Source organism: Scyliorhinus canicula, chromosome 5 (genome assembly GCF_902713615.1).
Source record: "Scyliorhinus canicula chromosome 5, sScyCan1.1, whole genome shotgun sequence".
Taxonomy (NCBI): domain Eukaryota; kingdom Metazoa; phylum Chordata; class Chondrichthyes; order Carcharhiniformes; family Scyliorhinidae; genus Scyliorhinus; species Scyliorhinus canicula.
Genome location: NC_052150.1, coordinates 202,340,487 through 202,367,592, shown reverse-complemented (window position 1 = coordinate 202,367,592; position 27,106 = coordinate 202,340,487). Strand labels below are relative to the sequence as shown.

Sequence of the window (27,106 nt, the reverse complement as noted above, 5' to 3'; positions counted from 1 at the left end):
TTTCAGGGAGCGCCGTTTGGTCCTGCCCTTTTTGCGTGGAGCTTTGAATCCAATGCCTCGCTGGGCTTGGGTAAATCCCACGAGGCTCTGAAGTTGCCGGGAAACCAGCGAGTGGGCTCTCCCTTCTCCAGCCACGTTGGGCTCTCGCTCGAGCGCAACGCGGTCAGAGAAACACACCCAAAATATTTTGAGGAATCCCTAATTCTATGTACTAGACAACTCAAAATAATTGGTTTGTGTCAGGAATGTCAGGTGTACTTTTCTCCAGACCACTGTGCAGTTGAATGGAGACAGGTATATCAGTCACCTGTTGTACATCACACAAACAATCAATCTATTTAGAAAAGGCGTATCTCATTGCTGGCCACAGATAGAGCAGCCTGGGTCCCGCTCACTGACTGAACATAGAACATAGAACAGTACAGCACAGAACAGGCCCTTCGGCCCTCGATGTTGTGCCGAGCAATGATCACCCTACTTGAACCCACGTAACCCGTATACCCGTAACCCAACAATCCCCCCATTAACCTTACACTACAGGCAATTTAGCATGGCCAATCCACCTAACCCGCACATCTTTGGACTGTGGGAGGAAACCGGAGCACCCGGAGGAAACCCACGCACACACAGGGAGGACGTGCAGACTCCACACAGACAGTGACCCAGCCGGGAATCGAACCTGGGACCCTGGAGCTGTGAAGCATTGATGCTAACCACCATGCTACCGTGAGGCCCCTGAAGAACCAACAGCCCCTTATTGCCTCCATTGGTGAAGAGCTGACAGATTTAATTTCCTATCAGACACTTAACTGGCCAATGGTGGGACTTCCCTGGAAGCTAGAACTCCGGGATGGGAAATACCCTCCGCTCCGCACCACCAGAGCCTGCTGGCCAATCAGAAGCTGGCGGCTCTGCACTGCCTATCAGTACCATCAGGAGCTGTGGCAACTACCAGTACTGCACCCACCAGAAGCCTAGGATCGTCAAGAGCTCCAGGCCACAGGTGAGGGAAGGCATGGTGACTGTGATGGGGTAGTGAAAGGGACACAATTCTGCCCTGAGTGAGCAGAGAAGATAGAGTCATCAGTAAAAGGGAAGTAGCAAAATACGTCATTGGTTACCAATAGCTGATTAAAAACTGGAGATGCTCAGAATGCCAGAATTGGAAGAGTTCAGAGAACTAGGAGGGATGTAGGAGGCTGTAATGATAGGAAGGAAAAAAGGCCATGAAGGAATTTGAAAACAAGGATGAGATTTTAAAATAAAGGCATTTCCAGACCAGAAGCCAAAATAGGCCAGCAAGCATATGAGTAATAGACTTGGAGATGAATTTTACAACCCCTCAGGGGCGGGTTGACAGGTGGGAGTAAAATTGGGTGCCATGGGAGCAGCATCGCGCCCAGTGACACTCCTGTGCATCTGTGGCAAAGTGCAAACAATGGTGCATATCAACCTGCCCACCTGGAGGGCATTTTACCCACAGTGGGGAGGCAATGGGTGCCCCCTTTCCCTGTGGGTCAATGGAGATCCCTAGATGGGCACTTGATGTCCATTTAAAGGCCTCCTCCTGCTGCCGGGAAATGTCATTAAATTTGTCAAAATAAACTCAGGCCTGGATGATAACTAAAACTGGGCTCCATGATAAAAAGAAGGGCTTCTTACCTTACTTTCATATGTGTCATGTCCCACTGACAGCTGAACAAATGGATTAGGCTCACTGTTCATTTTCTTCGCAAACTGAAAGAAGATGAAAAACCTTGGAAGTCAGCCAAGAAATCATAAAACCATATCTACTTAGTAATTGATGGCACAAGGTACTCCACTTAGGCGTTGAAACTTACCTACATTTTTCTGCCTGTTTTCAAGAATCTGAAATGGATTAGGATGGTACAGTTGGAAGCATTTATGGAACAAACTACAGAAGTAGTTGCCATATTACTGGGTAGGAATGAAGAGTCGTGGCAAGTGCAGCAACGTAATATTATTAGCTTTATTTTTTTCCCCACCCACTTCAAGACACAGCACATTTGCAAAGAGCTCTGAATTAGCCATTTGAAAGTGAGAGTAGACCAGATGTAACTCTGCCGGTGAACTGAGCCACTACATAACAGCATGCCCAGGTTTAGGATTGGCACTGAATGAGAGGAATGGAACTAAAACTCCCCAATTCTTTACTGCTGCTCGTCAGTGCTCCAATGTGCTGCAGTTAAAATTACACTACATCAAATTTATTTGAAGAATCTAAAAATGGCCCTTAATTTGCAGGGCTGGTACACTTTATGTTATAATTGCAATTAACTGCCTAATATTATTAGGAAGGAAATTAAAGTGTGCTATTTAAGCCCTAAATCAAATGAAACTGCATCGAATGTGATCCACCCTCAATTCCGTGATCCGTGTCAATCTGAAGTAATTTGTAGTTAAGTAATCTAAAATTCAAGAGAAAATTTTGTGTTTAACATTAATGGCAGGTGATTGGCAAAATTAGATTAAAATATAGTGCCTCCATACACTCAGAACACATGGGGCGGGATTCTCCGTTACGCCAGCCGGTCAATGGGGTTTCTCATTATGGGGCAGCCCCACACCATCGGGAAACCTCCGGGCACCGGCAAAACGGAGCATCCCGCAGGCTGCGAATCCCGCCCATGGATTTAACAAAGAAACAAATGACTTCAGGTGAGGAGGGAAGAATATTAACTGAAAAGTAGATGGAGAAGGGGGGAAAAACAGCATTAAATAAATTGTTCAATTTTGTTTAATCATCAAATGAATGTCAGGATACAGACACTGGCTAAGTCAAATTAAATGTTGTTTTTACTCTTTCAGATAATTATTGCTCATTATAATCAGGGAAGATGGTGGGGTAGTGGTATTGTCACTGGATTAATAATTCACTGATGGGAACTAATAATTCACTAATTTCCTTTAGGGAAGGAATCTCCCATCCTTACCTGGTCTGGCCTACTTGTAACTCCAATCCACAGTGATGTTGGACATCTCCAGGGGCTGGTTTAGCTCACTAGGGGCTGGTTTAGCGCACTCGGCTAAATCGCTGGCTTTTAAAGCAGACCAAGCAGGCCAGCAGCACGGTTCGATTCCCATACCAGCCTCCCCGGACAGGCGCTGGAATGTGGCGACTAGGGGCTTTTCACAGTAACTTCATTGAAGCCTACTCGTGACAATAAGCGATTTTCATTTCATTCATGTGGTTGATTCACGACTGCCCTCTGAAATGGCCTGGCAAGTCACTCAGTTCAAGAATAATTGGGATGGGCAATAAATGCTGGCCCATCAAATGAATAAAAAAAAATGAGAGAGATGTCCAGCAAAACAATAGAAATGTTACGGTGTAGAAAGACCACTAGCCAAAAATGAGAAAAAATAAACTAACCACTTATTTCCAGCACCTGGTCCGCAGCCTTGCAGGTTACACCATTTCAGTTGCAGATCCAGGTGCCTTTTAAATGAGTTGAGCATTTCAGCCACAAACACCAATTTAGGCAGTGAGTTCCGGTGCCCACCATCCTCTGGGTGAATAAGGTTTTCCTCCTGTCTTCTCTATTCCTTCTACCAATCACCTTAAATCATCAATGCCTCCTGGGAATTGACCCCTCAGTTAGGGGAAACAAGTCTTTGTCTACCCTGTTTGGCCTTTTATAACTTTGTACAGCTCAATTAGGTCACCCCTTAGCCATCTCTGTTCTAAGGAAAATAATGTTAGCCTTTTCAATCTCTCCTTGGGGTCGAAATCTAATGGCCGCGTTCCCTGGATTCGGGATATGGCCTGTAAATCACGGCGACAGGCCAGTGAGAGGGTGATGGGGGTGGGGTGATGGAGGGGGTCTCCTAGCTGATTGGAAGCCGCCGGGTGGTTGGCCTCTGGGCAGTGCAGCACTCTGGCACCAATGCCACCACCAGCCTGGCAGATCCTTCCCCACTGAGACCTAAAAAAGATAACAGTCCCATTCAATAGCGGGGCCATTCCTCGCGCTTGTAAGCACCCCACTAAACCTGACCACAATGGGACTCTTTTTTTTTTTCTCCCCCATTAAATCACCCCCCTTAGCTGCAATTTTCAAGCCCTGGGACCATTCTTGTAAATCTCTTCTGCACCCTCTCAACAGCAATTATGTCCTTCCTGTAATATGGTGTCCAGAACTGTACACAACACTCTGTGGCCTAACTAGCGGTTTATACAGTTCCATCATTACATCCCTGCTTTTGTATTCAATAGCTCGCCCAATAAAGTACCTGGCTCAAATTATATTTTTGTTTGCCTTTCAAAGAAAATCCAGTTCTATCGTCTGCCAATATACAGTCAGAAGTTACAGAAATAATTAATTATTTTAAAATTCAATAAAGATGAATATGGGCTGGTCAAAGCAGTCTTTATTTCCTGATTATATAAAAATTCTATCAAGGAAAATAAAACAATTTAGTCAATGCTTATTTTTCTTCATCCATCTTTTTTCAGGCAGTTTTCTCATCTCAAACGTCACTGACTATTTACTGGGATACAGTATATCTCCCAGTGGTCCTGTATTCATATGAGCCTTGATGATGAGGATCAGGAATAGAGGACAAATGTAACAAAATAAATAAATAAATTGCTTTGACATAACTTCAGAGTGTCCCAAAGAGCTTTACGACTCATTCATTATTTTTGAAGTAGTCACTTTTATAATGTATGACAACGGACAGCCAATTTGCATACAGTGAAGTTTAGAAACAGCAATGAAGTGACCAAGTCTACTGGTTAAGGAATAAATATTGGCGACCACGTTATGCTCTTCATTATGTCATCTATCCGAGAAGGCAGACAGAGCCTCACCCCAACGTCTCATCTGAAAAACACAGTCCAGTGCCGTAACAGTGAGGCGTTGCACTGCCCAACTGCTCTAATTAATTTTATATTATCAACAAGTAGCTCTGTAGCTACAAATATGATAACATTCTATTTTCTGAAATATTCTTCACCCTGGTTGAAAGAGAACACAGAATGTAACCGGAGAAAACAGCCACATTTTCTGATCGGGTTCATATGGGGGGTATTGCAGGTGGACACATGTTTTCCAGCTGCTATTTAGCAACCAGGAAGTGAGAAGTATTAAATGAAGGCAAGGTCAATACACATCTGTGATAGCTCCTCTGTGCTTGCAGTCTAGCTCACTAACGAAGGATGAAAATTTGATGAGGCTCGCAACGATGCTACTGTGCATTAATTTCACTCCAACGCTGGTCGACATCTTGAGATAAGGGGCACAGGGAGAAAATTTGAAAGGGAAAGGGACTTTATTCTCATTTGTAAAATATATTAGAATCAGTCTCTTTGCTGCATATAGGTAATGTGTTACAAATTCAAACCATGAACTGGCTTAAAGATAGTTTTAAACTATGAATTGTGTCTTTTATCAAGGTCCTACTATTAGTTTCTGAAAAGTCAATTTGAGTCAATTCAGGACATACAAGAAGGCCTGATAGAACTGTTCATTTGTCTCCTTTGCAGCATTTATAACATTAAACATATTCGAGCTTGATTTTTTTAAAAACTCAGAAATAATAGAAAATATATAACAATCACCGCTGTCCTGACAGATTTTCTTTAATACACAAGAATCACTCACCAGGTTAGTTAGCAAATTAACATGGATTATACTGAAAGGCCACAAAAAGTCACCAATTTGTATTTGGTTTGTCCAAGTGTAGAAATTAATTTAAATTTTAGTTTTCTGGACACCCTTCAGCATCATTCCCAGTGGAGTAGTGCATGATCCTGGCAAGATGTGAACTGGTCTCAGTACTGTACCGGACAAAATGGATGCTGGCAAATGTTATCATAGCGCTAAGGGCTGGACATCAAAGTCTACGCCTCCGGTCACAAAGCCCACAAACTCAGAACATCAGCAAGTAATATAGTCCAACACACAAACCCTCCCAACTGATTATCCTCTCGCACTCAATGTTCTCTTCCCTTAAAGTCATTCATCACAATCATACCATTGGAGCTAATCTACAAATGTCTTTACTGGGAAACACAGATATAAGGGACCAGAATTTGGCTACCGAGGTTGCTAGCTTGAGATATAAAGCTTGCTGGCCTGCTTTAGTAAAAGCCAGCATTATTGATACTCTAATCGTCTGTCTGATTTAAATTCTTATAGGGTTGTCAGAACAGCAGTTATTTTATCAAAAGAAGATTTGTGAACGAATGTGTTTTTTTTAAAATCAGCAGTTCCACGCTTGCCATTGTTATTATATGGCTCATTGCTTATGTACATGGTGCATATGTAATTATATAATTATAATCATCTTTATTGTCACAGATAGGCTTACATTAACACTGTAATGAAGTTACTGTGAAAAGTCCCCAGTTGCCACATTCCGGCACCTGTTTGGGTACACAGGGATATTTCAGAAATTCCAAATCACCTAACAGCACGTCTTTCGGGATTGTGGGAGGAAACCGGAGCGTCCGGAGGAAACCCACGCAGACATGGGGAGAACGTCCAGACTCCGCACAAACAGTGACCCAAGCTGTGAATCGAACCTGGGACCCTGGTCCTGTGAAGTAATAATGCTAACCGCTATGCTACCACGTTGGAAGAGCATTAGCTGAAAGAGAAATGGGGCTACGGGCGTGGGTGGGGCACAAGATGGCACTGGGCCGAATGAAGCGGGTATAGTTTTGATCTTTGAACATGCCTTTCAAAAGGTTATGAATCGAGACAACGGTTCACGAGTCCTCTGAGAAGCTGGCTGGAGTTACGAAAATTGCAGAACGCCTACCCTCACAATAAAGCATGCCAGAACAGGGTGTGAGATCAGTACCTTATCCCATGTCAGCGTAAGTTGTCAGTCCCAGGAATCCCAAGTCCTGTCTGTCACTTTTAAATGGTTTCAGACATTCTGTAGGGTGCTCTTTCTCAGGGTCGGTGCAGACTCGATGGGCGAATGGCCCCCTTCTGCACTGCAGGGATTCTATGATCCTACGAACTAATAACTTTGCTGATGTCACATAGCGTGATAACAACTTGCAGTAATATGGCACCTTGTATGTAATAAAACGTCCTCAGGCACTTAAATTAAAGTGACAATTTTGAACTGAGTAACATCAGCTAGTAATTGACAGTAATTCCCTTCTATCACTTTAATCGCATCAATGGACAAACCAGACCTAAATACAATAGCTTCCTTGTTATCCCAATGTGACTCTGTGTGGTCTTCTGTATACGATTATCAGATTACCTTCCGTGATCTGGAAATATTAGACTTCCTCAAGCCGTCAATGCTAAGTTCAAACGGATTGCGCTTTGTGGCAGGAAAAAATGAACATAGAGGATTAATGTTGCACATGCAATGCAATGCAGCAACAGCATTCTGTTATAGTAAAGAGATGAGCATAACATTCCACCCAGAAACCTTTTGAACTGAAATGATTTTGCTTAGTTAGTATGAAGAAAAGTCAATTGGGTGCGGAAGTTGGAAAAGATGAAAACATTTTCCTTAAAATTCATAGGTTTGCTAATATTTTACAAATTCACCAGTGAAGCAATCACACCTTTTAAAAATAACTGAACAGGTCATGTGCCCACCAAATTTAAGAGTTAAAAATACAGTTCTGAAACACTAACATGTTACCAGTGGTAAAGCAACTACCATTATTTGCAGACAGGTGATGATTAAAAGTTACACAATTTCCAAAAAGAAATGTAAAACTAAAGTAACAGGTGGTATTAGTACCGATGAAGGAGCTGAATCTAATTTCACTGACAGCCTTAAAAGAAAACTGAAAACAATTAAATATTGCAATGAATGGGGTTGCTCTTAATGGATGAATAATTTTGAACCGATTGGTTTTTCTCATCCATAAGTATTTTGTGATTTAGCGAAAACTACCAGAAAGTGTCTATGCATGCGGACAGGATTAGCATGGCTTGTCTGAGACAGACACCAAAGTTAAACAGCCTTTCTTGCACTCACATTGTCCTGGTAAAGCATTGGGAAACCAGTTAGCTAGCATCAAACAAACTCAAGGATTTCTCCACGGAAACCCACTGCCTTCAGAAAGCAACAGCTTTCTGCATGTACTCAACAATGAGCCTGGATTTTGACTTAAATATTAATTATTCACTGAATTTTATATATTGGGGGATTGACTTTTGAGTTCATTCTCTAATAAAAGGCTGAGGAATGAGTGTTTCTCAAACAAGAAAAATAATCTAATTTCATGTTAAGTGTTGCATGGTAATTTTCCTTTCTTTCATTCAAAAATCATTACACTTTATGTTTTTCCTGCTTTATATTTTTACACAAGCAAGGCGAATCTATTTTCTTCATCTTGGAAACCGCGTGTTTAACTTTGCAACAAATTGGGGGCTTCTACCCTTTAAAAAGGGAAGCAAAAATCAGGACTTTCCTTCCATCTTCCCATTCCCCTTAGTTACTAATAAACTTCCTGCAAGATCGTTTTCCTAGAAAATCTAAGATTTTGTTTTCTTGGGAAAAAAAGACTGTTTTGGAATTGCGCATCAGTTTTCTATATCAGAGCATGCATCAACACAATAAACATGCTCTGCCAATTGGCTTCAACCAAAATATATAAGCTTCCTGCATTAGTGTCAATCCGCACTGGAGCACTACACACAAAAAAGCAAAACAGAATAAAGCACTCACAAAAAAGTCTCTAAAGATTGAGCTAGTATTTTCACAAAAGACTAGTCCTGCTGCTCTCCTTTCTCGTAAGTATCCAGACCCAAAGTTTCTTTCGTAGACATTCTTAAAGAAGATGGAAGTGAAAGAGAAAGCAAAGAGTGATAGGGCATAGATGCGTGCTATAGAGAAAGGCAGAATGGAATGTAGGAACAGCCAGTTTATTGTAAATAACAGCCAGAGATTGTGATAAATAGCAGCCAACGCATTTAATACTATTACATATATTTATATTTTACAATGCACAATTTGGATGTGAATAATCCTGTCAAATATTGTCTGCATGCACAAGAAAAGGAACATGGCTTTTCAATTACTGTATAGAATTTTTCAGCAAATTCGCCTAACTTGGAAAAACTGTACATTTTCATATCAAGATACTTCACTTGTTAGAGGTTCCCTGTCATCACAATTCCAGATTTTGTGAAGCGCATTTTTCTGCTGGCATTGTAAGGGAAGGAACTTGCAACATGGATTCCATTGCAAAGAGTCATTCTGACAATTGTCTTTTCAGCATTCAAAGATGACAAGTCAGCAGAACATGTTCAGGAACAAACATAATGCTTGACATTTAGTACATACATTCAGAAATACTAACTTGTCAAAATATGAATAATAGACCATTCAGAAACCTGAAAGCAGGAGCCCAATTTAAACAAAGATTAAAAATAGTACGGCAGATACCTTATGACACTCTGAAATGCACATACCGCCAGTCTTTGTGACACAGAATATGTTCAGCAAGTATATTACTGACCAGCTGCCAAGAATGGAGTGGTAGAAGATCTTAAAAGGAGAGTAACATATCTCAAGTGAAAAAAAGCAGAAAATAAAACGATGCATCATGGTATACGAGTAATTGGTGCAGCGCTGCAAGAAAATAGTGATTCTTAGAGATAAATACATTTCCACTTACCGGGAGATTCCTGGCAGAGTCCAGATAAATGATGAGTAAAGCAGAGGAAAGCCCATCATTGGCTGTTCCTTGAATTGCTTTAGTGCTGGCCATAGCCTAGAGAACAAATGATAAAAGGAACTTTATGTTGTGCTGATTTACTGCACCCAAATTGGCATGAACACATCAAATATCAAACTTAAAACGATTAGGTTACAGCCACGACAAGGCTCTGCACTTAACCAACATTCTCTCGCTAATTAACACAGTGAATGCATCATAAGCCAACCTTCCTTCCTTTCATACTCAGGAAGAGTATGTAGAAGGAATTAGTGATCCAAAGTTTTGCGATCAGGGGTGATGTGACAGCGCTCATCATTGACCTTGAAGATTGCTGCCAACAAAGGTCTGGATTTCACTTCTCCTGGTACCAGCTTAAAGGGGCTGTCTGGTTAACACAGAATCATATGATTGTTACTGCACAGATGGATGTCATTCAGCCTGTTGTGTCTTCTGGGGCCCCGAATGAGCAATTCACCTATTGCCACTCCCTGACCCCTAAAAACCCTGCATACTCTTCCTTTTCAGATAATAACCCAATTCTCTCTTGAATACCTTAAATGAACCAGTCTCTATCACACTCTCCGGCAGCGCATTCCAAGTCTTGATATTCTGTCTTCTCCCTCTGTATATCTGAACAGGCGCTGGAATGTGGCGCCAAGGGGCTTTTCACTGTAACTTCATTGTAGTGCTAATGTGAGCCTACTTATGACAAAGATGGCAGCGGGATTCTCTATTCCCGCCACTTGTCAATGGGATTTCGCATTGAAGCCACCCCACGTGGCCGGGAAACCTGTGGGTGGGCCGGTGCATTGCCGGGGGGAAACAGAGAATCCCTACGGCCAGAGAATTCCAGTCAGAATTACTGACTTGATGTAAATTTAACCCGTTACTACTCTTACTGTACAAATCAATAAAAATGATGAGCATTATTCAATAAGGAGTAATTTGATATTATTACTAATGAAAAATCTTATCTTGGAAAAGCTCATTTTACAAACTGGCATCTTATTCCCTCAGAAGAACATTTAAAAATTGCACGCTGTTTAAAATAATTTAAAACATTTAAATATTTTAAAGGTTTATGCCATTTAAGCTTCTACCATAGCATAAGTAGTGAAACAGATAAATGTTTATTCACACATTGAGTTACATTTTACCCAAGGGGTTAGGGGTTACCGGAAATTGGGGGCAAGCCTGCCTACACTTATCTAGCTCATGCTGCAGCCATTTAATGGCTGCTGGCCCGGTATTGGCTCAGGGTGCAACTTCTGCCTCCATTAGAGAAGTCTTGCCTCACAGTTTCCAGATAAATAAATGTCTCTCTTGTCATAGTAACAGGAGTAGGCCATTCAGCCCCTTGAGCTTGTCCTACCATTTAATGAGATCATGGCTTATCTGTGGCCAAACTCCATGGGCGGGATCCTCCGGTCGCCGACATCGCGTCCAGCGATCAGCCATAGAATCAACGTTCGCGCTTTTGCGATGTGGCGCCCTCTCCAAAGTGGCGTACTCTAGGAGTAGGCCGCGTGCCTTATCAACAGAGTCAGGACATTGCCAGAGACCGTCTCCCCCGATGCTCCGTCCCCCACCCGGCCGAGTTCCCGAAGGCGTGGGTCTCTCATGCTATTATTTGTCGGGAATTCGGCGTGGCGGCTGCGGACTGAGTCCACAGTCGGGGGACAGCCGATCTGTGGGCAGGGGGGATTTTGGCAGGGGGTCTGTTGGGGGCTAGTCCGGGGGTCGCAAGCCAGCCAAAGGTGGGGGCACTATTTGGCAGACCGGGTTTACACGCGGTTACACGGTGCGGCCACTGCAAGCCGCCGCCGTGTGCATGCACGGGCCACGGACCCGGCAATTCTCCGGCTGTATCGGCATTTAGTGCCTGCGAGCCCCACACCAAACGGAGGATTGGTGACCATTTTGCACCAAATTTTCGGTCATAAAACGGCACCGTTCCCACGCCGGCGTCAGGACATAGCCTGAAAATCAGAGAATCCAGTCACATATACCTGCCTTTGGCTCATGTCTCTTAATATCTGCGGAACAAAAATCTATCTCAGATTTATAATGAACTGATCTAGTTTCAACTGCTGTTAGTGGGAGAGAGTTCCAAACTTCTGTCACCCTTTGAGTGAAGAAGTGCTTCCTAACATCTCTTCCAAAAAGTCCAGTGGGAATAGTTTAACTTTATCTACCCGGTCTTTCCCTGTTAATATCTTGAATACTTGATCAGATCACCCCTTAACTTCTAAATTCCAGTGTAAACAGGCCTAAATTGTGTAATGTCTCCTCATAACTTAACCCCTGCAATCTAGGTATCATTTTTGTAAACCTATGCTGCACTCCCTCCAAGGCCAAAATAACCTTCCTAAGGTGCGGTGCCCAGAACTGTTGCTCATAGAACGTCCAAGTGGGGTCTAACCAGGGTTTTGTATAGCTGCAGCATAACGTCTGTGTCTTTATTCTCCAAGTCTCTAGATATAAAGGCCAGCATTCCATTAGGCTTTTTGATTATTTTCTGCACTTTGTTCGTAGCGTTTAAAGAATCTCAGCACCAGAACCCCCAAGTCTCTTTGGACAGCTACTGTGCCCAACTTCTTTGTATTTAGAAAGTATATCTGTTCTATCCTTTTTTGGTCCAAAACAGATAACCTCACACTTGCTTACATTATCCCAGGAACACCATTGAGGATGGGGACATACTGGGGCCATATTGGCAAGCTACAGTGAGGGAAGGGCGGGGGTGGAGGCCAGCAACCAGGTGAGAGGGTTGGAAGAAGGGAATTAGTAACTTGGAATGGGGTGGGGGGGGGGGGGGGGGGGGTGTTAAAATAAACTCAGGATGCCCAAACAGGAGGCACCCTCCACCCTAGCACAACCACACGGTGAACATTCTTTAAATTCTTTCATATGACGTGGGCGACATTGGCTGGGTCTACATTTATAGCCCATCCCCAATTGTCCTCGAGGGGGAATTTAAGAGACAAACACCTTGCTGCGGATCTGGAGTCACATGTAGGTCGCATAGGTGGGTTTTAAACAACAATCAGTCAACATTTATATTCAAATTTCACTAACTGCCATGGTGGGATTTGAACCTGGACACCCTGGGACTCTAGGTTACTAGTCCAATGACAATATGACTACACCACTGCCCCCCCCTATTTGGTATAAGCCTCCCCTTTGTTGGAAAAATCACAGTGGTGGGGTGGCAGAAAGAGGTCCTTCAGTGGCTGTTGAAAGGGCCTCAAAATGGCCCATGGGCGAGCGGAGGTGCCTAATTTTAAAGCCACCACTTCGAGCCCCTGGGAGGATTGTAAAATTTAGCCCATTGAGTTTACTCTGACTTCTGTAGAAAGAGGGCGCGATTTAACGGCCACGTTGCACTCGGCATGGATTCGTGGCCGTTGGTTAAATCATAGAACATAGGAAAGGCCAAAATCAGGATCTGTTTGTGATCTAATCTGGTTCCGCATCTCACTCAGATGTGGTGAGACACAAATCGAGACCAATTAAGAGCAATCTTATTAGCGAGATGGAAGGCCAGTCTAACGGCCTCCTGGGAACTAACCAGCTTCTCAGCAAGTGGTCGTGGGGATGCCTTTTAGTACTCCCATTTTAAAACAGGAAGCTAGCGCAATGGCTGCTATGGGTAGCGGAGGAGGCGAGTAGCCATGTCCAATACCTGGCATGCAGCCCAGGCGCTCTGGGGCTACTGCCCCAGTGCTGGAGGGAGGGGGAGTCAACTTCGGCATTGGGGAGGGGGTAGTTCAGCATCTGTAGGGCATACAGGCCATCCCCCACACCCATAACTGGGGCAACAACAGCTGTTGCCTGTCTATCCTACCAGGCATTTCTAGGACAGAGCTCTGTTTGTGGTTATATACTGAAGTCACTTTAACTTCCTTTAGCTGTGAAAAGCCTCTGGCTGCATAAGTGAAGGCTACTGCTATTAAGGAACTGGCATTGTTAGTTATGCAAACACTGCAAAGCTCCTCAAGTGCATTCTTGTGGGTACGTATGCCATGTCAGGGTACGCGTGCCATGTCAAACGATGGTTATTGCCTAGCATTCCAATTAAACATTGTCTCAACATTGGAGGCATCAGCACCATAGAGGCAGGGCGAACAATCAAACACTCTAGAGCTGGGTTTCAGCACTGGTGGTGAATGCATGGTTCAGGGGAGGGCACCAGAGCACGGTCTCCCTAATGCTCTTGGCAGAGGTCTGAGGTCTAGGGGCTCCTTCTGTGACAGGGATGAATGTGCAGAGCGCGGTTTTCCAGCACAACAAGCTCGGTGGACGGCAGGTGTCGTTAGTCATTCAAGGAGGTCACTCAGTGTGTGCCGCAGGAGTCTCCATCTCAACAAGGAGATGTTGCGGTACTTGTGCCATATCCTCGCGGACTTGGCAGCCTGGTGGCTGTGAAGGTCACCACAACTTTGAACCTTTATGTAACCAGCTCATTCCAAGGCTCGAGCTGGGACTGGTGTGGCATTACAGTCCACAGTGTATCCAGGAAGTCATGGATGCCCTGTATGCCTGGGCAACTGACTATATTAACTTTGAGCTGAAACAAGCCCATCTAAGAAGCCTGGGCTGCAGGATTCTCTGCCACCTCCAGGATTCCCCAGACCAAGAGGGTAGCCGATGGCATGTATGTCACTTCGCACGTACCGGAGCATCAGGAAAGGATACACTCCCGGAATGCTCAACTAGTGTGCGACCACCGCCTCTGGATCATGCACGTATGTGCACACTTTCCAGGGAGTGGGCATGATAACTACATCCTGGGTCATCAGAGATCCTCGGCATCTTAAAAGGACCACACCAGGGTGATGGGTTGGCTCTTGGGGGTCAAGAGGTACCTGCTGAGGCCCTGGCCAGTTTGGAGGATGGAGAACGAAGTGGAGACCCAAAATAACGAGGCCTGTGCTGTCACCGAGCAGTGCATTGGACAGCTGAAAATGTGGTTTTGATGCCTGGACTACTCTGGTGGTGCACTGCAGTACTCCCCGCAGAGGGTCTCCTGCATTGTGGTGGTTTACTGTGCTCTCCACAAACTGGCACAGCAGCGGAGCGACACCAGATGGATAAGCCTGGGAAGGACCCGCAGGAGCAGCCTGAGGATGGACGGCAGGTGGCAGCAAAGCTCTGGAAGGCCAGGGAGGCCATCATCTTCGCCCGCTTCTCATAGGACAAAGCTTTGTCTATCATCTCGCCCCCTTCCATGCCCCTCCTCCCAAAATGCTCCTCGGTTTATGCCAAAGTCCAACTAGTGTCTTTCTGTACGCTCACACCCAGCACCTCACACCTCCATCATTGTTGTGGGACCATTCAGCCCAGGGGATGAGGGCAGCTGGGGGACAGACCCACTGTGAAGAATAACATGACAGAGGCTTCACATGTATCAGGTGTAACATGTTTTAACAGAGAACATTCGAAGCTCCCATTTTCTCTCGGTACAGATGGTGTAAAGCGCCACCCCGCTCAGTTATCTTCAATCATCTTTTTATTCTGTGCTCTACTGCTACCTAGGTGTAGCCCCAGGATGCACATCAGAGGAGGAGGAGGCAGCTGGCTGCTTCTCGCACCCCATGTCCTTTGATGTCCCAGCAAGCGTTCTCTGGCGGGCCTGGAGGTGGAGGGCCACAGCTGACTTACCGGTGATACTGGCATCACTGTGCCACCCTGTTCTGCCTGCTGGCCTTGAGACGCGCCACTGTCACAAGGGGGAATTTCAAGTGAGGTGGAGGCTGCTGTCGTCCCCCTGCTCGCAGGCCCCAGGTCGGCCTCCAGCGCTCCCTCCTCTCAGATGATGCTCGTAGGGCCCTGGGGGGATGGAGAAGTGGCTGGAGTCAGCTCCAGAGGCCTCTGCCAGTCCTGGCTGCCTCCCCATTGCCTGCACCATGGTGTTGAGACCCCTAGCGATGCTCCTCAGCGACTGGGCCACGCTCTGCACTGCCCTAGCAATGACCAGCTGTGTCTGAGACACGTCACTCTGATTGTGAAATGCTCTGCAGTGCCTCACAATATCCACCTGTGTCTGGGACATATCTTACTGAGACATGTTGAGGCCCTCAGCCATGGTCGACACTGATTGTGCCACCACCACTCATTACTTTGACACCAGGCTTTCCACTGCGGTTGCCACCCTAGCAGTGTTGGCCTTGGTGCGACACATTGCCAGCACCATCTCCTGCTCCGTAGCCTTTGGGACTCCTCCAATCGGCTCTGCATTCACCTCACCAGAGTGTCATGACATCCCTCCTGAATGTCACGGACGTGTCCAAGCATCTGCATTAGCTCCGGGCTAACCGTGCCCAGAGGCTCGGCATTTGACCGAGACCCAGCTGAGTCCTGGGATGCAGCAGACCTCCAACTGCTGTTTCCCTTGGATGCTTCTGCCTCCACCTGATCTGCATCAGCAACTATGTGGTGCTCACCAGATTGTGCCCTAAAAGCCTGTCCACTAATGTCGCCCGCCGAGGTGTGCATTTCTGTGCTGGTGGAAGGAGGGGATGATAGTTGTGATACGTCGATGGGTGGTCTCTTTGGAGCTGTCCTCCGTAGTGTTCTGTTGGTGGCAGGTGGAGATCCAACGAGAGAATTGATATGTGGTCAGTGGGAGGGAAGGATCATTTTGTCTGACATGAACAACTCACCTGAGACAGGTCACCTGGGTGAAGGGGCAATGGATCCTCACCTCTGCAGCGCAGGTCAACCTTGCTGTCAGTGACCACTCTCTCCTTCGCCAACCTCATGCTTTCCAGGGCCCATTCCTCATTTGGGGGGGGGGGGGGGGGGGGTGAGGACTCTGATGCCTGGAGCCCCGCCACCCACCAGGGCCCTTTCCTGCATGTTTGGGTCAACGTCTCTTTCAGGGACAGAAAGGGAGCATTGTGTGCTACATACTTGATGCATTAGCGAGGGTCTATGCCAGGTGTCATTGTGGGCACCACTCCTGAGCTCAGAGGGGTTGTGCTAGTGTGTGCCAGGGTGGGTGGGTAGGGTTGCGAGGTGCCGCCGACATGTTGAGTAGGTGGGGGAGAATGTTGCCAGAGGTCAGGGGGGCTGACATGTGGGACTGATGACGTGGGGGGGGGGTCATCGGTGTTAACTGACCCTTTCGGCCGAATGGAGGCCAATGGTCTTCCGACATTGTACAGTGGTCCTCCTGGTCACTCTGCCCAAACTTACAGGTGCTGCCACTGCCTCCCAAGCAGCATTGGCTGTCCTTTGCTGGTTCTCTGACACCCTCAGGGGAACAGGGCGTCCTGCCTCACCTCCATGGCATCCATAAACATGGACAAGACAGCATCTCCAAAAGTGGAGCAGATCTACGTGGTGCCATGGTCGTGTGCTGCCTGGAAGTTAGTTCTGAAGGAGCATTTATAATCAGCTCCCCCTCGTTAGCAGGGAGCTACAGGGCATGGTTCCACTGAATCAGCTGGCGGGACAGCCAGTTCCGCCATGAAGCTCGTGGAGAGCATTTCTGGCACGAAGTTCCATTGAATATGGACACCCAGGGATGGCCGTTGGGAAGCACCCGGGAAATCGTGCCCGATATGACACTTGGTTCCACTTGGGGTAAAGGCGGGAGAATGGGGATGAGAAACATATCAGCCATGATTGAATGGCAGAGCAGACCCGATGGGCCTAATTCTGCTCTGAAGTCTTTTGGTCCAACAGTATTTTTCCTGTTAAATGTGCCCGGAATATAATAAAAGTTATATTTCAAGTTATATTTAAAGTTATATGTTTTCAAAAGTTACTTTGATTTAAAACAAAATGTAGGGTGTAGTAAATGTAAGGGGTTAAACTGGAGAAGTCCAGTGTACAGATTGAAGAAAGGTGCCTTCTGCACATGCAAACATCTTACCTAAAATCAGACTAATAGGGCACACAGTTAAAAGTCACTGGAACTTCTCAAACAATTTAGGTTCATCAGGTTGTGCCCAATGCGACCATTTCAAATTTATGAGGGGGAGACAAAACAAATAAAACATTGACATAAACTTTGTATTTAATCACTATCTGAAATGAAAATAACTAAATTTAACTTGATGTACAAAGTGTTTAGTTACCTCAGCCAGTTTTTCAGCTATCGGCAGCAAAGAGAGCCACTCCAACTTCAAGTGTAGCTTTCCACTGCTTACCTCATCCAAAGTGAACCACTGTGAATGGATAAAACAATTAAAGCCAAAAACAGTGGCACCAACACCAGCTACCACAGTCCTATCAAAATGCAAAAGTTCCCCAGTTTCCCTCCTTGTAACTCCGGTTACTTTAAAATCTATTTTGCTTTAAGGGAAAAGTTACAAAATAACCATTTGTTTCTACTTAAAATGGAGCAAATGTAAATCAGCCAAAATAATCAAATACCTGGTCAACAAACTGCGACTTCTGAACTTCAATAAGGTCAATATTAAGGCTGTAATGAGATGAAACAGATATTTTAGTAAGTCTGTTCCCTGAAATCGGATAAACCTTTTGAAAAAAGGTTCAATATTCCTGTGATAGAAACAAAGGAAATAGGAGCAGGAGATGGCCATTTAATCCTTCCAGCTGTTCCGCCATTCGACATGATCATGGCTGAACATCATACGCCCATGCTCTCCCCAAATCCCTCAATAGAGTCTAGAAATCTATTTCCTTCTTAAATATATTCAGCAACTTGGCCTCCACAGCCATCTATGATAGAGAAATCCACAGGTTCACCACCCTCTGAGTAAAGAAGTTGCTCCTTATTTCAGTCTTAAATGGTTTATCCCGTATCCTCACTGCGACACCTTGTTCCTGACTACCACAAGCCAGAGGAAACAACACTCCTGCATCCAGTCCTGTCAATTAGATCCCCTCTCATTCTTCTAAATTCCAGCGAATACAGGCCCAGTCAATCCAATCTCTCCACATGACAATTCGGCCACCCAGAAATCATTCTGGTGAAACTTCACTGCACTCCTTCTATGACAAGTATATCCTTTCTTAGACAAGGAGATCGAAACGGCACACAATACAGGTGTGGTCTCTGCAAGGCCCTGTACAGCTGCAGTAAGACAGCTTTGTTCCTGTATCCAAATCCTTCCTCCAATCAGCCAAGTCATCACCTGAGACTAGAACTATTTCTCTCTGCACAGATTCTGCCTGACCTCCTCAATATTTCACGCATTTATTTTGTTTTCATTACATAATAGACTGATAGAAATAAATTTGCAGAGTAGAATGTCAAATAAATCACATCATAAGATTGACAGCCAACTTGAAATGGTTCATAAGCAGAGCCCCGAGATTGAGCCAACAGAGCCCCAAGATTGAGTGTTGTTTGTGTGACATTGCTACATAAAAATTGCCTGCTGCCTTTGCTTCCAAAGCGATACTGTATACACTTAAAAAACAGGTTTTTGGTTGTAAAGAGATTTGAGACATTCTGAAGGCATAAAAAGCATAAATGTAACTTCTTTCTTGTGTCACTCTGCATTTTACAGATATCTGCCAATAGAGGGAAAAACAATTTAATCAGTCTTCTCATTTCCAACAACTAGTTACTCGCCCGTTGGAAATAAGCATTATTTGGGCGTCAACAGAGGGCAGAACTTTTTAAAAATTGAGCTGGTCTTTAATAATCCTGATGGAAAACAGACATGTCGTCCACAATGTCTGTGAGAAACCCTCAAGTCTCTACTTTTATCTGCAGCAGTTCCACCAGTAGTGGTTTTGCGATACACCTATTCAATATTAGGAGCTATGCAACGCGCAATAAAGAGGGCTAAAAGGGGTCATGAAATATCTTTGGCTAACAGGGTTAAGGAAAATCCCAAAGCCTTTTATTCGTATATAAGGAGCAAGAGGGTAACTAGAGAAAGGATTGGCCCACTCAAAGACAAAAGAGGGAATTTATGCGTGGAGTCAGAGGAAATGAGTGAGCTTCTTAATGAGTACTTTGCATCAGTATTCACCAAGGAGAGGGACATGATGGATGTTGAGGCTAGGGATGGATGTTTAAATACTCTAGGTCATGTCGGCATAAGGAAGGGGAAGGTTTTCGGTATTCTAAAAGGCATTAAGGTGGACAAGTCCCCAGGACTGGATGGGATCTATCCCAGGTTACTGAGGGAAGCGAGGGTTGAAATAGCTGGGGCCTTAACAGACATCTTTGCAGCATCCTTGAGCACGGGTGAGGTCCCGGAGGACTGGAGAATTGCTAATGTTGTCCCTTTGTTAAGAAGGGTAGCAGGGATAATCCAGGGAATTATAGACCTGTGAGCTTGACGTCAGTGGTAGGCAAACTGTTGGAGAAGATACTGAGGGATAGGATCTATTCACATCTGGAAGAAAATAGACTTATCAGTGATAGGCAGCATGGTTTTGTGCAGGGAAGGTCATGTCTTACACACCTAATAGAATTCTTTGAGGAAGTGACAAAGTTAATTGATGAGGGAAGGGCTGTAGATGTCATATACATGGACTTTAGTAAGGCGTTTGATAAGGTTTCCCATGGCAGGTTGATGGAAAAAAAGTCGTATGGGGTTCAGAGTGTACTAGCTAGATGGATAAAGAACTGGCTGGGCAACAGGAGACAGAGAGTAGTGGTGGAAGGGAGTGTCTCAAAATGGAGAAGGGTGACTAGTGGTGTTCCACAGGGATCCGTGCTCGGACCACTGCTGTTTGTGATCTACATAAATGACCTGGAGGAAGGTATAGGTGGTCTGATTAACAAGTTTGCAGATGATACTAAGATTGGTGGAGTTGCAGATAGCGAGGAGGACTGTCAGAGAATACAACAAAACATAGATAGATTGGAGAGTTGGGCAGAGAAATGGCAGATGGAGTTCAATCCAGGCAAATGCGAGGTGATGCATTTTGGAAGATAAAATTCAAGAGCGGACTATATGGTCAATGGAAGGGTCTTGGGGAAAATTGATGTACAGAGAGATCTGGGAGTTCAGGTCCATTGTACCCTGAAGGTGGTAACGCAGGTTGATAGAGTGGTCAAGAAGGCATACAGCATGCTTGCCTTCATCAGACGGGGTATTGAGTACAAGAGTTGGCAAGTCATGTTACAGTTGTGTAGGACTTTGGTTCGGCCACATTTGGAATACTGCATGCAGTTCTGGTCGCCACATTACCAGAAGGATGTGGATGCTTTGGAGAGGGTGCAGAGGAGGTTCACCAGGATGTTGCCTGGTATGGAGGGTGCTAGCTATGAAGAAAGATTGAGTAGATTAGGATTGTTTTCATTGGAAAGACAGAGGTTGAGGGGGGACCTGATTGAAGTCTACAAAATTATGAGGTATGGACAGGGTGGATAGCAACAAGCTTTTCCCAAGAGTGGGAATGTCAGTTACAAGGGGTCACGATTTCAAGGTGAGAGGGGGAAAGTTTAAGGGAGATGTGCGTGGAAAGTTTTTTACGCAGAGGGTGGCAGGTGCCTGGAACGCTTTACCAGCGGAGGTGGTAGAGGCGGGCACGATAGCATAATTTAAGAGGCATCTAGACAGGTATATGAACGGGCGGGAACAGAGGGAAGTAGACCTTGGAAAATAGGAGACAGGTTTAGATAAAGGATCTGGATCGGCGCAGGCTGGGAGGGCTGAAGGGCCTGTTCCTGTGCTGTAATTTTCTTTGTTCTAAACTACATTTCTTGCATAACAGTTAGAGAGGTAACATTAAAGAAATGTATACTGTGCATAAGGTTGCAGGCTCTGGCCACAGAGTGTCACTGTGGAGCAACCCAAGTTCTACAGCCTCCATTGTCTGAGGTATGTTAGATTTAAAGCAACAAAAAAATTCTTCAGCTCAGAAGGATCTATTCAGCCCATCGAGTCTACGGCAGCGGAAGAGCAATCCAGTTCGTCTCATTTCCCTGCTCATTACCCATATCTCAGCAATTTGTCTCCTTCAAGTATTCAGCCAATTCCTTTTTAAAAGGCTACTGCTGAATCCGTATTAGAAAGTGCTTTCCAAATTCTAACTTCATTGTGTGAACAAATGTTCATGTCACCTCTGGTTCTTTGTTTAATCACCTTACAGTCTCCCGCTGGTTATAGACCCTTCATCCTTATTGTCTCTATCTAAATCCTTCATGATTTTAAACATCTATCAAATCTCCTCTTGCCTCACTCTGTTCTGAGGAGAACCGCCAGCTACTCACTCTTTCCGTATAACTGCAACCACCCCCACCCTCATCAGTGGGATCATTTTTGTAAATATCCAGATAGGGTCCAGAATTGGACACCCAATCAGGGTCAAATTAGGGCAGCATAGTAGCATTGTAGATAGCACAATCGCTTCACAGCTCCAGGGCCCCAGGTTCGATTCCGGCTTGGGTCACTGTCTGTGCGGAGTCTGCACATCCTCCCCGTGTGTGCGTGGGTTTCCTCCGGGTGCTCCGGTTTCCTCCCACAGTCCAAAGATGTGCAGGTTAGGTGGATTGGCCATGATAAATTGCCCTTAGTGTCCAAAATTGCCCTTAGTGTTGAGTGGGGTTACTGGGTTATGGGGATAGGGTGGAGGTGTTAACCTTGGGTAGGGTGCTCTTTCCAGGAGCCGGTACAGACTCGATGGGCCGAATGGCCTCCTTCTGTACTGTAAATTCTATAAACAAATTAGTGTTTTTATGTAGGTTAAGTATTATTTCCTGGCTTCCATGCTTCTATTTATGCCTCGATTCCCTCATGGTTTCTTGATTGCTCTATTAATCGGTCTTATCACCTCCTAAGATTGGTGCACAAGCACCGCATATTTTTCGGTTCTTGCATTCCCTTGAAAATTGTACCATTTAGTCTGCTAGCATAGGTAAATAGAGATTTCTAAAACTGCCATTATTTTCTAGGCTCTTTTTCCTTAAATTCTTTTCACTTCATTTTCTTAGAAATGTCTCACCACCAGCCTCTAGCCAGTCATTAAAATTATTGGCCAATAGCCCCTGTCCACCCATTCCTCCCAATGACCCGCCCTGCACATTCCCCACAAAGATCACAATTCCTCTCCCCAATAACCAGCATTTTAGCCTCATCTCCAAAGATAAAACATACATAGAAAATAGGAGGAGGCCATTCAGCCCTTCAAGCCTGCTCCATCATTCATTATAGTCATGGGTGATCGAGTTCAATACCCTGATCCCACCTTCCCCATGCCCCCATATCCCTTGATCCCTGGGGCTAAATCTAAGTAATTCTTGAAATTACACAATGTTTTTGCCTCAACTACTTTGAGGTAGAAAATTCCACAGATTCACCACTCTCTGGGTGAAGAAATTTCTCCTCACCTCAGGCCTAAAAGGTTTACCCCTTACTCTAAAACTATGACCCCTGGTTCTGGACTCCCTTTGCTCTAATCTTGATTGCAGCCCATTTTATTCCACTGAACTGGGAAGTTGCCCCTGGTGCATGAACCTTATTTACCCCTCCCCACTAAAAGTACACACAGATATGGTAACATTGCCAATTCATCAGAACATGTTGCAGTGAGTCAGATAGATTGTGCAGAATCTTCTAATGTAATGATTTTTAATACAAGTTATTTGCATTATTTCATGAAGACCATCCAAAATGGTCATCTTTTACCTGCCAAGGAAATCATCTTTGTCTGGGTCTTCATCAAAAAGTTCAATCTCAAGTTCTTGACCAGGATTTTCATAAATTAATGCCTATAAATATAATGTTTAAATAAAACTGAAATGCATCGGACAAAATTAATCTAATTTTCTATAGACAACACAATGAAACTACTTATTGTGTAGCCTCTTAAACAAAATTTGCCAGTTGTTAAAAAACCATACATCCTTGCGCCACTTTCCAATACAAGTGTTAATTTACAACAGAGCTCAAGGCACTAAATTTGTTTTTTTGGTTTTGTCGAAACTGAAGAAAGCTGCAGCTCCTGTTTGCTGTACTCCTAAAAATTTAATAAACATTGCTGCCTCACGGCGCAGAGGTCCCAAGTTCGATCCAGACTCTGGGTCACTGTTCATGTAGAGTTTGCACAATTCCCTCGTGTTTCGTCCCCACAACCCAAAGATGTGCAGGGTAGGTGGATTGCCCACGCTAAATTGCCCCTTAATTGTAAAAAATTAATTTATAAAAAAAAATTCAATAAAGTCTCAATATGTCAAATGATCAATTTTTAAGACCCAGTCATATGAAACATGCAGACATTCAAGCCAATAGCTTGCATAATTCAGTTATATTTGATCCTTTAATCCAAGTTATGAAATATTTTGCCATTCTTTACTGAAAACTGGATATAGACTTGTTCTCCATATATATTTATCACAAAATTAAAATGGGCAGCAATCAAAGAGCATCTCTGGGAGGTTAACTGAGAATGTATCCCTGAGGGAAGCACATCCACATTGGTGGCTCAAAGCTCCTACCTGGATTTGGTTTAGAGGGAGTATCCTGGGCATAGATCATAGATCATAGAATTTACAGTGCAGAAGGAGGCCATTCGGCCCATCGAGTCTGCACCGGCTCTTGGAAAGAGCACCCTACCCAAGGTCAACACCTCCACCCTATCCCCATAACCCAATAACCCCACCCAACACGAAGGGAAATTTTGGACACTAAGGGCAATTTATCATGGCCAATCCACCTAACCTGCACATCTTTGGACTGTGGGAGGAAACCGGAGCACCCGGAGGAAACCCACGCACACACGGGGAGGATGTGCAGACTCCGCACAGACAGTGACCCAAGCCGGAATCGAACCTGGGACCCTGGAGCTGTGAAGCGATTGTGCTGTCCACAATGCTACCGTGCTGCATATTGCACTGCATTCTGAAAGGAAGTCTGAAACACTAAGCAGAGCTTATGAGATGGCCTGGTGAAGGAGGTCAAGAGACATCATACCAGTATCCAGGTGGCATCCAAGAGGAAGGTTAAAATTATTAACCCAAGCTTCTGGAGCGCACGGGTAAAGAAAGCTGGCATGAACTGTTCTGAAGGAGCCTGAAGTCTCCAAATAAGAGTGAGGGATATGAGAGAGGTTGATTTTAAAGTGAAATCAATCCAGCAACTAAAATTGTGTGTTAAACAGCTTTTGTTGTGGAGCATCCTACTTCAAATTTCTAATTAATTAAACTATATTAACCAAGCTAGTGTAGAACATCATCATTCAAAACATAAAATAAAACATACTTTAGAATTAATTTTTGTTCAATGACAAATGGCATGTCAAATCTCACATGCTTTCTGAACTACCAATTTAGGGGTAGAAGTCTCACCTTAAAGCAATTAACCCCGTTCCCAGTCGTTGCGATTGTCGGTCAACTCCTCACTGCTTCTTTAGCCTGGTGGTGGCGGCCACACGCTCTGTATAATCCAGCCTCAGGTTGAGTTTCAATATTGATATTGAGATGGGGCTGTTATCCAATTAAAGCTAGTGTGGGCACGAATGGAGGGGGTTTCAGCAGCCATCACTGATGCTGCTAGCAGTTCTGAGGTAGAGAGTTTATGCCAGAGCTGCCACAGCACAGGGACCAACCAGGGGAGTATCATAGTAACTTCATTGCAGTGTTAATGTAAACCTACTTGTGACACTAATAAAGATTACTATTGTTATAAGATGGCGCATAGAAGAGCTGGAAGCCTAGCACCCATGAGGAAGAGGAGGGAGGCCATCTTCCTGGAGGATAGTAGGAGGAAGCACCTGGTCATGCAGCAGTGTTCAACATCATCTCCATCAGCCTCCAATTCCTCTTCCTCTGTAACCTCCTGCCTACCCCGCTTCTGAACATCACCGCTCTCAAGGTTCACACCTTTCAGAAGGGCCATGTTCTAAAGAGCGCAGCAGACCAACACAATAACTGAGACCCTTGCCGGAAGGTACTGCTAGCATCAGGTGCGATGACTGGCAGACTTTAAGAATATTGCATTCTAAGTATCAGGCAATTTAAGGGTTAAAAGCCTGGGGTACAAGTGTGTTTTTAAAAAGGATTTTGTTTTGCTTCTCGGGAACAGAAGGTGAAATTAACAAGGAATGTGTTTTTCAGTCTCGGCTACTGGACTGCGGTTTGACTGGGGAGGTCCCTGGGGGGTTAATATGCTTTTGAAACCTGCAGAGATAATGGGCGAAATCTAACAGCCGCTCCGCACCCGACTCGGGACGGGACACGGCTGGTAAATCTCGTTGGAGACTTATCTGTGGGCTTCAACTTGGTCTCACTCATGGGAATCCAATGCTTAAAATTGTCCCATGTGTCCGAGAAGTTCTGCAAATGGAATATTACCTAGACTGTTTCTATTAAGTAGAACTGATTCAGCTACTTGTTTATACAAGTATTATTACCTCATAAACCTCATTCCACTTTGGATTTAGACTTTCTTTGATAGTCTTGCTTTGAAACATTTGGTTACCAACATATAGTACACTATATGGGTCAGATTTTCCTTTCACAAGTCCCTTCAGAAACGTATCCTTCCATTGCAGATCTTGAGCTTCAATTAAGTGTATTCTCAGAAGCCCCTAATAAAAGAGCAAAAACAAATAGCAAATATAAATAAAAATATAAATAAAGTTAAATAAAATCTACAACTCAGCACGATAATTACAGGGTGCTTAAGAATGATCACAGGTATGTAATTTCATTGAAGAATTCAAAGGATAACGACCACCATATGAACTTTAAAGGCTTCCCCGCAGAGCATTTCTCGGTGGCAGGAGATGGTCCACCATTGGGATCTTATGGTCCTGCTGCTGTCAATGGTAATTGCTCATTGAGTCCACCCAACACCACCACCTGTGGCCAGGGTGCACAGTCGGTGGGACTGGAAGATCTTGGCTCGCTCATCGTGTTTTAGGGAGGGGGCAACAGATCCTGGAGAGTTAGTGGCTGGTCAGCATGTGTGTCAAATAATTTCCATGCTTTTTCTATTCCCCTTGCCCCTTTCGATAATATGCTGAAGTATATTTTCCCAGTTGCTACCAAAAATGAACCAGTGCTGTGCTTTTGCTATTGCCCTTGATCATCTTCTCATCTATCCTTCATGGACACACTTTGAGATGGTTCACTGAATAGTATGTTGAATTTTTGTTGTCTATTGCAGGGATGCCAAAGAAAAATGCCATGCCCTAACCGAATAAGATTAACTCAGCATAAATTTAGGACCAATAATCACCTAAATGTTTTATGCAACTCACACATTTCCAGGGCAAAGCTAAAGAGGTGAGTTATGCTAATGGGACCCTATAAATCTATCATTACGGTTACAAAAAGTTCATATGACTTCTGTTTTCGAACTGTTTAAGGTAAAGTGGAATGGGGATGGGGTCATGGGACCTACTCAGAATTCTGCCCAACATCAAGCCTGGGTGTCTTGGTGGTTCAAAGGTTTGGGGTCGAGGAAGGGGGTTGGTGGCAGATTATCTCACTGGGAAGACAGTGCACGATGTCCACATCTGTACAGATTGTCAAGAACACATGTGTTGACTATG

The 27,106-nt window shown here is 44.6% G+C and overlaps 1 protein-coding gene across 6 annotated transcripts in view; it reads right to left on the bottom strand.

Moving 5' to 3' along the window:
- esyt2b (extended synaptotagmin-like protein 2b) overlaps positions 1-27,106 on the bottom strand; it is a 293,556-nt gene that overhangs the window by 32,411 nt on the left and 234,039 nt on the right. For 2 of the 6 annotated variants that reach the window (XM_038798358.1, XM_038798359.1), the window contains exons 9-16: positions 25,961-26,137; positions 23,239-23,321; positions 18,056-18,104; positions 17,758-17,847; positions 9,629-9,724; positions 8,677-8,778; positions 7,249-7,311; positions 1,663-1,737 (exon numbers count right to left, since the gene is read on the bottom strand). In XM_038798358.1, the coding sequence (XP_038654286.1) occupies positions 1,663-1,737; positions 7,249-7,311; positions 8,677-8,778; positions 9,629-9,724; positions 17,758-17,847; positions 18,056-18,104; positions 23,239-23,321; positions 25,961-26,137 (735 nt within the window). The remainder of the gene's footprint in view (positions 1-1,662; positions 1,738-7,248; positions 7,312-8,676; positions 8,779-9,628; positions 9,725-17,757; positions 17,848-18,055; positions 18,105-23,238; positions 23,322-25,960; positions 26,138-27,106) is intronic. The other 4 variants (XM_038798360.1, XM_038798361.1, XM_038798362.1 and 1 more) reach the window with 2 other exon arrangements.